Source organism: Scyliorhinus torazame, chromosome 9 (genome assembly GCF_047496885.1).
Source record: "Scyliorhinus torazame isolate Kashiwa2021f chromosome 9, sScyTor2.1, whole genome shotgun sequence".
Taxonomy (NCBI): Eukaryota; Metazoa; Chordata; class Chondrichthyes; order Carcharhiniformes; family Scyliorhinidae; genus Scyliorhinus; species Scyliorhinus torazame.
Genome location: NC_092715.1, coordinates 58,712,711 through 58,730,709, shown reverse-complemented (window position 1 = coordinate 58,730,709; position 17,999 = coordinate 58,712,711). Strand labels below are relative to the sequence as shown.

Genomic DNA, 17,999 nt, shown 5'->3' with positions numbered 1-17,999 from the left:
CAGTTCTTTGCTGTTCTGAGAGCGATCGCTAATGGTTCGATCACTAGGGTGAACAGCAGCAAGGACAGCGGGCATCCCTGCCTGGTGCCTCTGTGCAGCTGGAAGTACCGGGAGCTGGTGGTGTTTGTCCGTACGCTAGCCATGGGAGCATTGTACTGGAGCTTCATCCTTTTCCAAGCCTGAACCGCTCCAGCACCTCAATAAAGGTACTTCCACTCAACTCGGTCGAAGGCCTTTTCTGCGTCCAGGGAGACGATCGCCTCAGGTGCTCTGTCCCCGGATGGGGTCATGATCACGTTCAGCAGGTGCCTGATGTTCGATGTTAGCCCGTTTGATCCTCTGCGACCACCTCTGGTACGCAGTCTTCCAGCCTTTTGGCTAGGATCCTGGCCAATATTTTGTCGTCTACATTCAGTAGTGAGATGAGTCTGTATGAACCACATTCAGACGGGTCTTTGTCTTTCTTAGGTATTAATGAGATTGAGGCTTGTGCTAGCGTGGGTGGCAGTGTGTCCCTCACCAGCGAGTCTGTGAACATCTCCCGCAGGTGCTGTCGCGAATGTTTTGTAGAAGTCCACTAGGAACCCGTCTGGTCCCGGCACCTTCCCCGCCTGCATGGAGCTAATACTCTCCATGATCTCTCCCAGCTCTAGCAGTTCTTCCAGGCCCCGTTTCCTGCCTTCCCCCGCGGCTGGCATGTCCAGACTATGAGGAACTGTTTCCTTCCCGAGTCCTCTGGTGGGGGCTTGGAGGTATACAGTCCCCGGTAAAAGTCTTCCAAGGTCTTGTTAACCTTGTCTGGGACCGTTTCTAGCATGCCTCTGTTGTCCCTAATTTGTGTAATCTCTCTGGTGGCTGCCTGCTTTCTCAGCTGGTGTGCCAGCAGGCGGCTGGCTTTGGCTGTGTTCGTATAGGGTCCCCCGTGCCTGGCGGAGTTGGTGCATTGCTTTCCTTGTGGAGAGCAGGTCAAAGTTCATTTGTAGCTTTTTCCTCTCCGCCAAGAGCTCTACAGTTGGGGCCTTGGAGTATTTACGGCCTACCTCCAGTACGGAGTTGACCAGCTGCTGCCTAGCCGCTCTCTCCTTTCTATCCCTTCGCACTTTAAAGGCGATAATTTCACCACAGGTTTGTTAAGGGAAGACAGTCATCAGTCAATGTTCGGAGGTTGCTTAGTGTGGTTTTATCCCTCTCTCCATCCCTTGAAATGGAAGTGAGTAACTCATGAGATGCGGAGAAGCCGTTTGATAGGGTGGAGTGGGGCAATTTGTTTGAGGCCTTGGGGTGGTTTGGCTTTGGGCTTAGATTTATATTTTGGATTTGGCTCTGTATAGGGCTCCCACCGCGAGCATCCATACGAACGCTTTAAATTCAAAATACTCGGCAGCATGATGGCGTACTGGTTCACACTGCAGCCTCACGGCGGAGGATCCGGGTTCGATCTTGGCCCTGGGTCACTGCTTGTGTGGAGTTTGCACATTCTCCGTGTTTGTGTGGGTCTCATCTCCACAACCCACAGATGTGCAGGGTAGGTGGATTGGACATGCTAAATTGCCCCTAATTAGAAAAAGAAATTGAGTACTCTAAATTTAAAAAAAATCTAAATACTTCCAACGGAGGAGAGGCACAAGGTTGGAGTGTCTACTGTCCCCGCTATTGTTTGCACTGGAAATTGAGTCACTGCCCATAGCATTGGGGTCATCCATGAAATGGAGGGGGATAGAGAGAGGAGGGGGGAGCATAGGGTATCTGTATGTGTGGATGATCCGTTGCTGTCTCCAGTGCAGGGAAGATAATGAAGCTGCTTGAAAGGTGTGGCACATTTCCAGAGTATTGAACGTGGGTAAAAGCGAATGGTTTCCGGTGAATCTCCCAGGGAAGGGGGGCCAATCTGGAGAAGTTGTCTTTTCACTTGGCCAGGTCCAGTTTTCATTATCTGAGAGTCCAGATGGCCCCTGACTGGGGCTCGCTACAGAAGTTACATTTTGGGGACCTAGTTAAAGCGGCGAGAAATGACAAAGAGACGGGATAAGCTCCCGCCAACTTTGGATGGGAGGGTTCAATCGGTCAAAATGAATATCCTCCCAAGATTTCAATTTTTGTTTCAGTGCCTTCCAGATTTCCTTTCAAAATCTTCCTTTGCAGGAGTCAACAAGATAGTCTCGACTTTCATTTGGGCGGGCAGGACCCCATGGTTCTGTAGGGGTATTTTACAAAGGGATAGGCAGTCAGAGGCCCATTGCCCAACCTAGAATATTGGGCAGCAAACATTGAAAAGGTGCAAGGGTGGTATAGAGGGACAGAGTTCATGTGGGGGTGAACGGAGAGGAACAAGTCTAAAGGCACCAGTCATAGCGCTTCCTTCCGTTTTCCCTGATGAAGTGCCAGTCCAGTGATGGTAGCTATCTTGAAAATATGTGGTCAGTTTAGACGGCACTTTAAACTGGGTGCTATCTCAGTGCCTGCTCCAATTTGTGGAAACCATCGTTTTGTGCCTGCGGTTTTGGATTTGTCCTTTGGGGCTCGGAGGGGTTAGAGCAGTTTGGTGACTTGTTTGTATGTGGTACGTTCACTCGTTTTGAGGAGTGGCTGGAGAAGCACAAGCTGTCAAGAGTTAATAATCTTTGTCACTCTGCATGGGTTTCTTCCGGGTGCTCCGGTTTCCTCCCACAAGTCCAGAATGACATGCTGTTAGGTAATTTGGACATGCTGAATTCTCCCTCTGTGTACCAAACAGGTGTTGGAATGTGGCAATTAGGGGCTTTTCACAGTAACTTCATTGCAGTTTTAATGTAAGCCTACTTGTGACAATAAAGATTATATGTTGGCCCTGGAGGGTGTCTAGAGGAGGTTCTCAAGACTAGCCCTGGGAATGAGAGGCTTGTCATACGAAGAGCAGCAGAGGACTCTGGTCTGTACACTTAGAATACCAAGATGCCAATGTAGAGTGGATGTGGAAGAGGTTTCCACTAGTTGGAAAAACTAGAACCCAAGGGCACAACCTCAGACTGAAGGGACAATTGTTTAAAACGGAGAGGAGTAATTTCTTCAGCCAAGGGTGGAGAATCTATCAAACTCATAGAAGGCACTGGAGGCGAAATCAGTGTCTTTATAGAATCCCTACAGCACAGGATGCCATTCAGCCCATCGAGCCTGCACCAACCCTCTGAAAAAGCACCCTACCCAGGCCCACCTGATTCTCGTAACCCAACTTTTGGATACCAAGGGGCAATTTAGCATGGCCAATCCACCTGACCTGTACATCTTTGGAGTGAGAGGAAACCAGAGCACCCAAAAGAAACCTACACAGAGGGAGAACGTGCAACTCCCAGTCATGAGGCCAGAATTGCGTCCCTGGTGCTGCAAGGCACTGTGTGAACCACTGCGCCACTGCTGTCAAAGGCAGATGCTGACACTTGCCAACACCACCCAAGCTGCAGGACTAGTTGGCCAACCTGTCAGAATTTGCCACCTGTGGTTAGCAAGAGGGCTTCCTCAAGACATGGAAGCCATTTGCCAAGACCTGTTCATAGCCAGCAATCATTAGAGCAGAAGGGGAGGAGAGAGAAAGGAAGGCAGACAAGCCATGGCTTACAAAAGGAAAGGGGGGTGGTGGAAGAAAGAGACAAGAGCCCATTGCAGGACACAAGTGACATGGTGCAGGACATGAGCCCGAAGGCAAGGAGGAAAAGGCAGAGGGAGCAACAACACGCTGAGCAAGACGAGCTAGGGCTGACTAGGAAGAACAAAGGCAATGTGACCAAGGGGGGGTGGGGGCACAAGCAGCAAGTATAATGGACTGACCTCGCCATAGTAGGCTGTGGGTATGGACTTAGTGCTGGGATTAGTTTCAACATGGTGAGCCAAAGGGCCCCGTTTCTGTGCTGTACGACTATAAAATTCATAGGAATTGTATCATTGAACATGTATCCTTGTAGTAATGGAAAGACTGCAGCTATTGTAGTCAAATTTATTTGCCAATCAATTGTCTTTAAAGTGGATTTAAACCCCATATGCCCCAGGCTATACTAGAAATAGACCAAGGCAGAGCTCCTCAGTGTTATAAATATAAGGGATCAATGGCACAGTAATATGGGAAAAACAGAAACCAAATTCTTACTTAAGTTAGGCTTTCTAAACACGGAAACCCATTAGAGTACCCAATTATTTTTATCTAATTAAGGGGCAATTTAACATGGCCAATTCACTTACCCTTGCACATCTTTTTGGGCTGTGGGAAGGGGGGGCGGGGGGGGGGGGGGGGGGGGGGGGGTGAGACCCACACTGACATGGGGAGAATGTGGAAACTCCACATAGACAGTGACCCAAGGCCAGGACTGAACCTGGGTCCTCAGCAGAGGCAGCAGTGCTAACCACTGCCACCATACTGCCCACTTCTAAAACCCATCTTGATTTCCTTCCTCCACTAAGAGTGCACTGTGGCTAGTGAAGCAATTCACTGGTTCCAATAGCACCCAAACCCACAAGTGGGCAGCATAGTACCATAGTGGTTAGCACAGTTAATTCACAGCTCCAGGACCCCAGGTTTGATTCCCAGCTTGGGTCACAGTCTGTGCGGAGGAGTCTGCACGTTTTCCCCATGTCTGCGTGGGTTTCCTCTGGGCGCTCCGGTTTCCTCAGTCCAAAGGTGTAGGTTACTGGGTTGTGGGTAAGGCGCTCTTTCCAAGGGCTGGTGCAGACTCGATGGGCCAAATGGCCTCCTTCTGCACTGGAAATTCTATGAAATAACTTCTCCCATCTGGAGCAACAGGAACAAAGGGCACTTGCAGGTGGGTTTGGTTACCAACTTCACATGCCATCCTGAGACTACTGGTTCAAATCCAAAGGTGAAGTATGGATTCACAAGTTCCAAAAATGAAAACACCTACACGTATAGAAGTGAAGTGTACTTTTGGGACGATTCCAATTTAAAAGTCAAATCCCATCAGAGCTGGTTAAACCACTGGACAGCAACAAAATCATAAAAAGTTTAAAATCAAGTTTATTAGTGAATTGAAAGTCAGGTAGATAAAAATGGAAATTACATTTCTTATTTACAGTAGCACATGGTGCTGAAAAGCATCAAGACATCAGACTATACAAGAACATGCTGCTTTTAGTGAAAGTTTATGAAATTATTTCAGAGAGACTAAATGCTTTGAAAAGTTGAGAATCACATCAGATTTTAGTTGTGGAATGGTGCTGATCTTCATTTGCTTGCTGCTGGCATACTTGTTCTTAACAGTCTGGAATGAAGGAGGAAATAAGTTAACAGAAGCTAGAATGGTCGAGATCAAGTGCCAACGGAGAATTAATGGACATTTACAACAGAAAAAGCAGTGCTGTGACAATGCTGCTACCATGGAGGGGTTAGCACTGGTGCTTCGTGGAACAGATTATTCCACTGAAAAATGGTGCGGGATACGCCGGATCTGTGATCGACACTGACCAGCTGCTGCTGCACATTACACCCATAATGACCAGTGGCACCAGCTTCAAAGTGGGCTGTTACTGGTGTGCACAGCTGCAGCAATGGTGCTCACACCCTGACCCCACCTCCCACTACCCAAGCCCTGACAGAAGCCCCCACCAGCAGCACAACTGTCAGCACACTATGGCCATTTCCATAACCGCTCTCCCCCTCGAGAAGCCATGCCAGTTCCACGATTTTTAAACGCACAAGGGAACTGCGCCATCAGGAACTTGGTCCATCGAAGGCAGAGAATTGCAGGAGGCCCTGGATCAGGCGGAGTGAAACACATGGATGGCATTTGAGGGGACAGAATCACGATTGGATGTCAAATCAGCACCTCCAGCTATTCTCCATCAAATCGTATTTCCTGATTTTGGCTAACTGAGAATCCTGCCCATGGCATCATTTCAGTCTGGAGCCTACATTCATTCAGTGACAGGATAAAAGCTTACCACATGCTTTGTGAGACTTTGATTGACTTTCACAACATTCTTGGCAATGTGCTCTATCACTGGAATAAGATCATCTTCTTTATAGGTCATGTAGTGCTGTAGAAGTGGCGTCTGAAATAATTGGGTTGAAATAGTTAGTGCTTATAATGGAAGCCGCCGTCAGCTAAATGGTGCTCATCTTTTAACTGAAGTCAATACTTACCCATTCACCATTATTCAAGACTTTCTGAGCAAGACAAAAAGCAGCTGCAGCTATCTGGGATGGAAGATAATGAATCATCTCGTAGTCAACAATAGTCAGTTCCATCAGATATTTAGCTAGAGTGTGGTGTTCAGAACTTACCTAGCAAAGAGAAAACGCACGTTATTAGTCACCTTTTAAAAGCAAGTGATTTGTTTTTTTGGCACATGTGGCCAGATCCATTGAAGCCGATTCTTAAATTGCTTAAACAGGATTTATTACTGAGTGCTCAGTCATGTGTTCAGAAATTAAATCTCGTCTGACTCAGTTACAATTCACACTGGACATTAAAATTGCATACTTGCTCAAGAGGGGTTCAAATAAGCAAAAAAGGAAAACATTGCAATGTGCAAGATCATCATCTAGCTTAAATACTTCAAGTGATTATAGTCCAATAAAGCATTTTTAAAGCCACTGAAGTTTAGGAAATATGGCAACTAATTTTGGACAGCAAGATCCCCAGTGAGGAGATAAAGATGGAGATGAAATATAGACCAGGACAGGTTGAGATTTGAACCAATAACCCACTCAGGCAAAATGTGCCAGATCATTGAGCCACAAGAGGCACCATCTTTCAGATGACATGAGAGGCTGCCTCTGGTGCCATGGTCTAGGTAAAAGCCATTAGTTTCAACATACTGGATAAGGACACAAGGAGTTACACATGGTTCTTTTGTACAACTTGTTAAATTGCAAAGAACTATATTTCAGTAGAATCTTTGCTGAACACAATTGAAACAAAATACTGAACAATCTCAGCAGGTCTGATGGGTCTGAGGAGAGAAGGCAACTAATGTTGAGTCTGGATGATTGTCAAAGCCAGATTTAAAGCTAGACTTACTTCTGCAATTTTTGAAGACCGCCTCAGAAAGTGCAGGGGAAGAGGCCTGCCTAGGGAAAAGTTAAGTTTCTGAAGAATCTGCCTTTCCATCTCACGTATTGTAGCTGTAGTGTAAGTGTTGTCTGTAACATAGACAAAGTCTCCAATTTCAGGGGGATACATTTCTTCATATTTGGATGCCACTAGCATTGCTGTCACACCAACAAGTTGTAGACGGCTCTTGGTTACTGGATTATCCTGAAAACACAAATCATTTTAAGGAATGTTGCATGGCCATCCCAAACCAAACAAGGAATGCCGAATGTCTACAATCTCCTGCCTGTACCCCAACAAGCAAAAACCATCTAGTTCACTCATTACCTACACAGTGCTGACCTTCATACAAACATTAAGAGCAGAAATAGGCTACTCAGCCCCTTTGGACCCTGCGACATTCAATACGATCATGCATGGATTTTAACTTCCTGCTCCACATTCCTGCCGAACCCCAATAACCATCATTCCCTGCTCACCTAAAATCTACTTCCATGCCTGTTGAAGACTCAACCCTCAAGATTTCTCCTCATCTATCCAAAAAGGATAACTTATTTTTAAAATGGTGATGTTAAACTCATCCTTCCTTCATGACCTCACCCTCAATTTGATTCTGGGGATGAGCAATGGAAAACATTAGCAGCCAGTAGTCCCCAGCTGCCTAGGCCCCATGCACTTCAATTCCCTCCACTTTCCTTTCAGACACCACTTGCCCACTAATCAAAAATAAAGTAACCCCCAAGGCATCTGCTGCATAGAAATAATGGTTGCTCCAATGCCAGAATTTAATTATTCAAACTAGATACTATAAAGCCTCGCACCACAGAACTATTTTGAAGGAAAATGGCTTCCTCAGTGTCAGCATCATATTCAAACATTAGCCCCCAAATGCAGCCTCATTTCTCAGCTCAAAATGAAGCTCAAAACTGAAATGTCAGGTCTTTGTACAAAGACCAACTTTCAATGGAATGGGTGCTCTTAAACAATTCAACTATTGAACCGGTTTATTTGGAAAATATTGCCTAGTCTGCTTGGTTTGATCAGCTATTGGTCCATCCCACTAGCTTTCCTCCTATATTTCACTGACTCATGTCCTGTTTACAGAAAAGCAGTAACTTCGACTATCATTTGTTTAATGAAAACTTTTTACCTGCAGGAATCGATCAATGATGGACACAGTCATGTACAATGTTTCTTGGAGCAGCTGAAATTTTCTCTGAACCTGTACAAGCCAGTCTATTAGGATAGCACGCATATTCCCAGTTACCTCCCTTCCTTCCAAGTACTTTGGCCTCACCGATTGTTCCACCTCCTCAGAAAATAAATTTTGGTTTAGGTATTGCTCAAAAATACATTTTATTTGTGACATTCAACCATCAAATAAGAGGGAAAGTTTGTATCTTAATGTTCACTTGCAAGCCTCCCGACTCCTCACTGGGGTATAGCTCCACACAAGGCCCTGGCAACATGCTAAATGGTCATCATTTAGGGGACACGACCTTTCAAGCACGGTCACAATAGATGTATCACAGCAGAACTTTGGAATAAAAATATCCTTAACCCAGCTTATTCAAAATTTAGGTAGTTGAAGACCGATTAAAATCAGGAACATGCAGGAGATTGGAAATTAATGTGCAGAGATCTTGAAGGAATCAAATATGAGGGAGGGGGTGAAGCCATTGAGTGTTTTAAAACAAGGATGACCATACCAGACCAAAGAGCTAGTATAGGTCAGCTGAGGTGCTGGGTTTGGTGCAAGTAGCAGAGGTTTGGATGAGGGTGAAGGGGGACTAGAATAGGATTAACCAGATTATTCAACTAAATTATTATAAGGGGCTGGTTTAGCAATGGGCTAAGACAGCTGACTTGTAATGCAGAACAAGACCAGCAGCGTGGGTTCAATTCCCGTTCCAGCCTCCACGAACAGGCGCTGGAATGTGGAGACGAGGGGCTTTTTTCACAGTAACTTAATTGAAGCCTACTTGTGACAATAAGCTATTTTAAAACAAAAGCTGACCTCTAGTTGCCTCAAATATTTGTAGATATCTTTAACATATTCACTGCATAGCATTGGGTTGTCACCATCATCTGCGTCAACATCTTTAACAGGCAGCAACACATCAGAGAAGGCTTGGCACAGGTCTTCAGCAATACAGCCCGATGTTTCCATCAGGGATGGTGATGCTGGGACCTGTAACTGAAGAGTACAAAACTTGAACAGGTCTCCTTTCCAAATACAGAATTATAGCAAAGGCTGCCATTCACGCCATTAAATTTCAATTGGGAGCCATTGGCAATTAGCAACGATTTCAGATTTTGTGCCCATATCAAGATTTAAATGCCACTAGCAATAAACCAATACAAGTTGTTACACCCACAATTGCTCAATGGGGGTCTTGTATTGCACCATGTTGAAGCAGAGGCAGCCCAGCATCTTTAGCTCAACTCATTTGTTTAAAGTTTTGCCAAGACTAAATGCTGCTTACTGCTAGATTTGTTACCACAATCAAAATAGGTATAAATTGAAGATCGAGGGGATCAACAGGGTAATGGGTTGTTTCTGGTGGTTAGGATACAGAGAACCAGGGATGCGCAGTCTCAGGATATTGAACACCCACCAGCAACTGAAGTTCTCCAAGTCACTTACCATCCAGACTTGGGAAATATATCCTGCACGGTCACTGGATCAACGTGCTGTAATTCCCTCCCTAACTGCAGCATACCTACACCTCAGGGACCCCAATGGTTGAAGGCAGCAGCTCACCACCACCTCCTCAAGGAGCAATAAGGGATGGCAATAAACACTGGCCTAACTGACAACACCCACATCCTGTCTATGAATTTTGAGGAGAGAGAGAGAGAGAGAGAGAGAGAGAGAGAAAAAGAGAAATTCTTCTTAATAAAAAGTGTTTATTTAATGGGATGTGGGCCTTGCTGTCCACCCCCAGTTGCCTCTAAAAGAGAGTGGCTTGCTAGGCCATTTCAGCAGACAGTTAAGAGTCAACCACATTGTAGGCTAGACTTCATCAAATTTAAACTCCATCAGCTGCTGTGGTGAGATCTGAACCCCTGTCTCAAGAGCATTAGTCTGGGGGCCTCTGGGTTGAGAATCTCTACCCCAAAGGATTATGGATGCTCAATTGATGATTGGTAGACTGTTTTGGTCTCCGGGAATAAGGGTACAGAGAGCGACATGACTGGAGTTGTAGCCAAAGATCATCCATGATAGCATTGAATGGCAGGGCAGGCTTGACAGGCCATATAGCCTACCCCCATAGGCCTTGGGCCAGCAATTCAAATTTAGCCAAGCTGCAAAGTTTGCCATGAAGCCATGCCAATATATTCTTATTGCCATTTTCCCAATTTTAACAGTATGACAGTTTAACATAAGCACACAATATTTACAATATATGGTGTTTGAAGCTATGCCAATTAAGCAAGATGGTTTACATACAAGGCTGAACTGGTATTTCATGTTACCAGAAGAGCCATCTACACAATATTATGCTCCAAGATCAATTGTAAGTGTTACACATGAAAATCAAATGCAAGACAGGGGGAGGACGCAGACGGTTACAGAATAGGGACAGTATCACAGAAAATTAATCAAGTCAGAGTTTGGCGATAGTAAGTTTCAAGAGTAAGAGAAGGCTGAATGGCCTCCAATGCCAGTATTACAGGTAAAACGGATGAGTTAAGGGAGCGGGTTGACATGTGGAATGACAATGTAGTGGCCATGAGACGTGGCTGAGGGAGGGGCAGGATTGGCAGTGTAATATCCTGGGATACAGAATCTTCAGGAGGGACAGGGGGCAAAAGAGGGGGGGAGGCATTGCACTATTAGCTAAGGAGTAAAATACTGCAATAAGGAGTGATAATATCTTTGGAGTGGTGTTAAATGAAGTTGTGGGTAGAGTTTAGGAATAAAAAAGGAACAGTCACATTGCTAGGTGTTGTGTTTATTATAGACCCCCAGAGTGTCAGTGGGAGGCGCAAATGTGCGCAATTTGCAGTGTAAAAAAATAATAGGGTAATTATAGTGTGTGATTTCAACTTTTCCAACATTAACTGGGATAGCCATTGTGTTAAGGGCTTAGGTGGAAGCAGAGTTCACAAAAACTTGAAGCTCAACATGGGAGTCCAACAAGGGATGGTTCAGTGCTGCACCCAATTCTGGGAAGTGAAGCCAGACAGCTGGTTGATGAGTTGGTGGGGAGCATTTTAGTGATAGTGACCACAACATGGTGCATTGTCAGTTAGCTATGGACAAAGAAATAAACAGATTTGCAGAAAAAGGTCTTGGATTAGGGAGAGCAAACTTGTAAAATAAGGCAGGATCTGGCCAAGGTAGATTGGAACAAGTTATTGGTAGGGAGATCTACAGAAGATCAGTGGGGGGGTTCAAAGAGGAAATAGTGAGGGTGCAGGCCTAATATGTTCCCTCTCAGGTAATAGGAAGGAGTAATAAGTTCAGAGAACCATGGATGACCAGACATATTCAGGATACAATGAGAAGAAGTCCATTATGAACCAAAGGGGGAAATCGGTGGATGGAGCCAGAAAACATTGGTAGGGTGTTAAATGAATATTTCACATCGGTCTTCACTCAAGAGAATGAGGGGGCAGATATGGAACTCGATGAGAGAGACGGAGGTTATTAAGAAAGTTGTCATACAAAGGGACAAGGTATTGGAGGTGTTGGCAGGCTTAAAAGTGGAGAAATCTCCAGGTCCAGACAAATTGCATCCCAAGTTGTTTTGGGAGGAGGGAGGAGATTGCAGGGGGGCCCGATTCAAAAGTTTTAATTCTTCTCTGGCCACAAGAGAGGAGCCAGTGGACTGGAGAACTGAATGTGGTCCCACTATTCAAGAAAAGGCTATAGGAACTACAGGCTAGTGAGTCTCAGGTCAGTGGTGGGGAAACCAATGGAGAAAATTCTGAAGGAAAGAATCTATCTCCACTTGGAAAGGCAATGTTTGATTAGGAATAGTCAGCTTGGTTGTCAGAGGAAGGTAATGTCTAACAAATTGAATTTTGACACGTGTAGCCGAGGGCAGTGCAGTTGATGTTTCTTTATAAATTTAGAGTAACCAATTCATTTTTTCCAACTAAGGGGCAATTTAGCGTGGCCAATCCACCTACCCTGCACATTCGGTTGTGGGGGCAAAACCCATGCAAACATGGGGAGAATGTGTAAACTCCACACGGACAGTGACCCAGAGCCGGGATCAAACCTGGGACCTTGGCGCCTTGAGGCAGCAGGGCTAACCACCGTGCTGCCCTATGTGCAGTTGATGTTCGACAAGGTCCCACATGGAAGGCATATATATATATATATATATATGTGCTGGGCTATTTGTCATTTATATAAAATGACTTGGATGACTACATTGGGGTTGGTTCGACAAGTTTGCAGATGACACAAAGATAAGCTAGGTGGTTAACAGAGGTTGAAGAGTCTTGGGTTTAGGACGTTACAGATGGGATGGTCAAATGGGCAGATGGAATTTAATCCTGAAAAGTGAGATGTTACACTTTGGAAGGAGCAGTTTGACAAGGAAATATTCAGTGAATGGCACCACACTGGGATGTCCGGAGGAAAAAGACAGTGGTTTGTAAATAGATCTGAAGGGAGGGGGGATAGGTTAATACGGAGGTGAAAAAAGGCATATGGTAAACTAGTCTTATTAATCGTGGTAGATTACAAAAGCAAGGTAGTCATGCTGGAGTTATATAGAGCATTGGTGAGGCCATAGCTGGAGTATTGCGTGCAGTTCTGGTCATCACATTATAGAAAGAATGTGATTGCACTGGAGTGGGTGCAGAGGCATTTCACCAGATGTTGCCTGGGGTGGAACATTTTAGTTATGAAGAGGGGTTGGATAGGCTTGGGTTGTTTTCATTGGAGAAAAGACTGTGGGGCAACCTGATCAAGGTGTACAAGATTATAGGGGGATGGACAGGGAACAGCTGCTTTCCTCAGTTGATGGGTCAGTTACATGGGGACACAAGTTCAACGCAAGGGATGGGAGGTTGGGGATGCAAGGGAAAGCATTTATCAGAGGGTGGTGACAGTCTGAAACACTGCCTGGGAGGGTGCTAGAAGCAGGTTGCCTCAAAAAGCACCTGCCAAGTATTAACATTCCAGGCTATGGGCCAAGTGCTGGCAAATGGGATTGGAAGATCAGTTGCCTTTCATGCAGCAGTGCAGACGCAATGGGCCGAAGAGCCTTTTCTGCGAAAATCTGCTAATAGCTCTGGGAACGGACTTAATCCAATCTTGGGATGCGCATATATTTTATTTTTTTCCTCAGACCCTGCTGAATATAGGCTCAGAGGACAGACCAGGTTAAGCTATTCACAGGACAGACCAGCGTAAGCTATTCAGTGGTAGAGGTTTTCCCTTACTTAGAGAATGCTAATAAGGAGAGTCTTAGTTACTGTACAAATATGGTGCCTCATGCATCACCCTTTTTAGCCTATAACTTACCTTTGGTACATCTTCATATTTTTCGGTTTGTGGAACAATTGGTTTGTTGAGCTTCTCCACTGGTTCCACCTTTGGGACGACTGTAGTTTTCCCCTGTAAAAGTTGTAAATTTACACATCATTTCATGATAGTCTCCCTTTTTTAAAAAAAAAAGGTACTTCAGTGGCCCCAAAAATATGTAAAACCATAAACAATGCTGGAAATATGCAGTCTGGCAACACCCACATCCATGGAGAAACCTTTGGTCAAAAAAACACAAATGGGTTATGCGGGTTCAAATGAGGAGGCAGAACAAAAGCAAGATCTGGGCAGGCAGCAGCATTTAAATGATAAAGATGCCATGGATAACAGGTGAAGAAAGGCACTTGTGATCAGCTCTGCCCAAAAGCAGAAACCACATGTCAAAAACCAATAAAGGTCTGAAATTGAACTCATGTGGAGCCCTGAGGCCTAATCAGAAGTTGTTGTTCCTTGAGCTTGCTTAATTAAACTATCGGGAACACTGCAACAGTACAAGGGCAGGAGTGCGTGCACAAGGTGAGAATTGCTGCCAGCCTCCCCCCAGTGTACAGGAGACTGCATGGAGTGGTAAATACCATAAACTAAATGTGTACAAGCAAAATAACTGCTTTACCTGGAAAGTGCATGTTTGGGGCTTTGGACAGTGGGGAAGAGGTGGTGCACCTCGAGATTGCATTGGAGGTGGTGCATCTGGAGATTGCATTGGAAGTGGACAAGGGGTTGGGGACAAGATGACCAGGGTCGAACACTGACTGCAAGGACAAAGGAAAGGTGTTTGACAGTGGCATCATGCTGAGTGACGAAAATCACAGGAGGACAATCCTTTGCCTGTCAAAGTTCAGCTGGCAGCAAGGACAAGGGGAAAATACAGTTCGGAGGGAGGGAGACAACTTAGACAAGGACAGCACGGTAGAACAAGTGGATAGCACTGTGGCTTCACAGCACCAGGGTCCCAGGTTAGATTCCCCACTGGCTCACTGTCTGCAGAGTCTGCACACTTCTCCCCATGTCAGCGTGGGTTTCGTCCCACAGTCCAAAGACATGCAGGTTAGGTGGATTGGCCATGATAAATTATCCTTAGTGACCAAAAAAGTTAGGAGGGGTTATTGGGACAGGGTGGTAGTGAGGGCTTAAGTGGGTCAGTGCAGACTCGATGGGCTGAATGGCCTCCTTCTGCACGCTTAAATTAGTTGATAGCAAAACCAAAATTACATGTTTAAAAGTTCAACAGTGCCCCAGTACTACAAGATGCAAACATATCAAACCAAATTGCTAGGAATTTTCTAGTCTGGTAAAGGACAGCATACCTTTCTCAAAGGGACTTTAGTTCCCTGCGTCTTGTTTCCTATGTCCCCCAAAGCAGTTCTAGGCCTCAAGCCAAGTTTTGGTCCAGCCTTTGCTGGAAGGATTTTTGGCTCAACATGGTCTTTACCAACCCGAGTAGCCTGTAAAGTAAAATACTCTAGTTATACTATTGACAAAAATACGGAGTGACTAAGTGTCATACTAACACACACACACACAAACAGTATCACAATATCATAGGAGCCTATTCAGCCCATTATGGGTATGCCAGCTCTGCAGGAGCAACCCAGCTTCTCATTCACTGCAGTAAAATTATTCATATGTAGCTAATTTCTTACCCATACTGATGTAATAAAGTTCAATCCAAACTCTTCCCACTGCTATCATGGGAATTCAAAGCTTTACTAGATTAAAAATAATCTAGAACAAGTATCAATTATAAGATTAAATTTGCTTTATTCATTCAAGAGATGTGGGCCTCACTGGCTAGTCCCACATTTATTACCCTCAAGACAGTCGCAAGCTGCCTCTTGAACTGCTGCAGTCAGTGGTGTAGATACATCCAAAGTGCTGTTGATGAGCAAGTTCCAAGATTGTGACCCAGTAGTGAAGGAACAGTGATACATCTCCAATTCAGTGGCTTGGAGGGAACCACTAGGTGGTACTAGGATGGCAACTGGCTTGGAGGGGAACCTCCAGTGGTCATGTGCCCCTGCAGTGAGTTAAGTATTGAGGTTGGTTAGAGATTTGTGACACTGGATATTCAAAGAGCAGAAGAATGGAGGATAGGGCAGCACGGTGTCTTAGTGGTTAGCACTGCAATCACATAGCACCAACATCCCAGGTTCGATCCCAGCTCTGGGTCACTGTCCTTGTGGAGTTTGCACATTCTCCCCTCGTTTGCGTGAGTTTCACCTCAACAACAAAGATGTGCAAGTTAGTTGGATCAAACACCAAATTGCCCCTTATTGGAAAAAAGAAGAATTGGATACTCAATTTATTTTTAAAAAAGGACAGATGATACTTCATGCAACACCACAAGGCAGAAGAACATGAACCAGGCAGGCTCCTACTTCCAGCCAATACTTGAGAATTGACCTGTCTGGTTGTCACGTTCCCAAGTTGGGGGGGGGGGGGAAAGAATATACATTTTCAGCAGCAGAATGATCTGTGCGAGCTAGAGATCCAGGAATTAGAATTGGTTACATATGCAAACACACCAATGACGCACCAGCACCGTAGGCAAATTTTTTCATTTTCCAGTAACCAGTTTATTTAAAAAGGTTTTAATTCCAAACTTATGCTTTCATTGCAGTCTGTATCCAAATACCCAATAATGACATTGTAGCCAGATGAATACAAACATTTCTCTCCGACGTTGTTCTAGACTTTACGGCTGGCCAGTTCCTTGCAAGCTAACGCTGGGCTCAACCCCTTGATGGATGTTCAATGGAGTCTCCAAGCATTGCCCACCATGTGATCCAGGGTCTTTAGCCATTCACAGCTACAGGCCATCTTCCCTTGTAATCTAAAGGATGCAATTGTTTCAGCATACCAAGAGCCAGGCGGTGGATTTGACTATGCATACCAAAACCAGGGTAAGCAACAGGAAATCTCAGATTAGCAACTCAGTCCTTCTCCCCACCCCAGTGAACGCCTAGCGCCGCTTTCTAGATATTTGCCATTAATAAAACATCGGCGCCCTCAAAAGGGCGGAGTTAAATAAAATCCGCAATTCCCCACCAGCCTCAGATCAGCGATGTAATAACTAAACAGACTTTATAGTCTGTTCGGTCCGTTATAGGACTGCAACGTGCAGCCGGTCAGACATGGAGGAACCCAAATAAATGCACGTCTGTACTTTATAAAGCGGTAGAACGGAGATCTAACATTACAACTTCTAGCTCAACAAAGCGGAGGTCATGTCCGATTAAAATCAGTTACGTTACATTGGAACTAACCCTAAGAAACAGAATTAACCCCAAGAAACAGATTTTTAAAAAAGTACAGCATTTAGCTTAACAAAAACAAGAAATGTTGGGTTAAACATCAGGTGGAAATAATTCCATTAACAGCCCCCCACATAGAGGAGGCCTGCCCCTGCTCACACTGGACTAGGTATCCACATCATAGGTTTTTGAAGATCACTAACTCGCACCTTGACCAGCCGCAGAGCCATGTTGACCGCCTGCCGGAGCTCCCGCTGCAAACTGAGACACCGCCTGCCGGAGCTCTCGCTGCAAACTGAGACACCGCCTGCCGGAGCTCTCGCTGCAAACTGAGACACTGCCTGCCGGAGCTCCCGCTGCAAACTGAGACACCGCCTGCCGGAGCTCCCGCTGCAAACTGAGACACTGCCTGCCGGAGCTCTCGCTGCAAACTGAGACACTGCCTGCCGGAGCTCTCGCTGCAAACTGAGACACCGCCTGCCGGAGCTCTCGCTGCAAACTGAGACACTGCCTGCCGGAGCTCCCGCTGCAAACTGAGACACTGCCTGCCGGAGCTCCCGCTGCAAACTGAGACACTGCCTGCCGGAGCTCTCGCTGCACGGTGACTCCAGCACAGCCCAATTCACATTTAAAATCCCCGCCGCTCTGCGCTCATTCGCTGCCGTTCCACATTCCGCCTCCTCTGATTGGAGCAGCCCGCGCCTCTAGAATGCGTTGCCCAAGCGACGGGTTTGTCTGACGTCACTGATTTGTATCGGTTTGGCCGCCGCATTATTGGAAAGTGGCGAAACAGCTGGTGGCAGCAGAGCGGATTGTAGGCAGCCGCTGGTGCGGGGGGTGCTGCTGGGGTGGTGCTGATGGTGCTGCTGGGGGGCTGGCGATGGTGCTGCTGGGGGGGGGGGGGGGGGTTGATGGTGTTGCTTGGGATGGTGGTGCTGCTGGGGTTGATGGAGCTGTGGGGTGGAGGTGCTGCGGGGGGGGGGGCAGTTGATGGTGCTGCTGGGGCGATGGCGCTGCTGGGGGTGGAGGTGTTGCTGGGGGGGGGGGGGGGCAGTTGATGGTGCTGCTGGGGCGATGGCGCTGCTGGGGGTGGTGGTGCTGCTGGGGTTGATGGAGCTGTGGGGTGGAGGTGCTGCGGGGGGGGGGCAGTTGATGGTGCTGCTGGGGCGATGGCGCTGCTGGGGGTGGAGATGTTGC

General features: G+C 46.2%; 1 protein-coding gene across 2 annotated transcripts; it reads right to left on the bottom strand.

The window, feature by feature from the left end:
* Positions 1-4,981: 4,981 nt before the first annotated feature.
* LOC140429228 (G2/mitotic-specific cyclin-B1-like) lies at positions 4,982-17,405 on the bottom strand. 2 transcript variants are annotated; one of them, XM_072515978.1, is made up of 9 exons: positions 17,012-17,405; positions 14,856-14,993; positions 13,528-13,620; positions 9,055-9,234; positions 8,188-8,349; positions 7,005-7,241; positions 6,125-6,265; positions 5,923-6,033; positions 4,982-5,243 (listed from the first exon to the last, which is right to left on the bottom strand). In XM_072515978.1, the coding sequence occupies exons 1-9, from the start codon at positions 17,030-17,032 to the stop codon at positions 5,133-5,135; spliced, it is 1,194 nt and encodes a 397-aa protein (XP_072372079.1). In that variant the 5' UTR covers positions 17,033-17,405; the 3' UTR covers positions 4,982-5,132. The 2 variants fall into 2 exon arrangements, with proteins under 2 accessions (XP_072372079.1, XP_072372080.1); XM_072515979.1 differs by having other exon boundaries at positions 8,188-8,346; positions 17,012-17,402.
* Positions 17,406-17,999: the final 594 nt, after the last annotated feature.

What these genes read in the sequence shown, in the direction of transcription:
- LOC140429228 (XM_072515978.1), bottom strand. Translation starts at nt 17,032, where the DNA reads ATGGCTCTGCGGCTGGTCAAG. An exon ending in TGGCTCTGCGGCTGGTCAAG is followed by an intron (nt 14,994 to 17,011) that starts GTGCGAGTTAGT and finishes TTTACTTTACAG; the next exon opens with GCTACTCGGGTTGGTAAAGA. An exon ending in GGTCTTCAAAAATTGCAGAA is followed by an intron (nt 6,266 to 7,004) that starts GTAAGTCTAGCT and finishes TCTCTTTGCTAG; the next exon opens with GTAAGTTCTGAACACCACAC.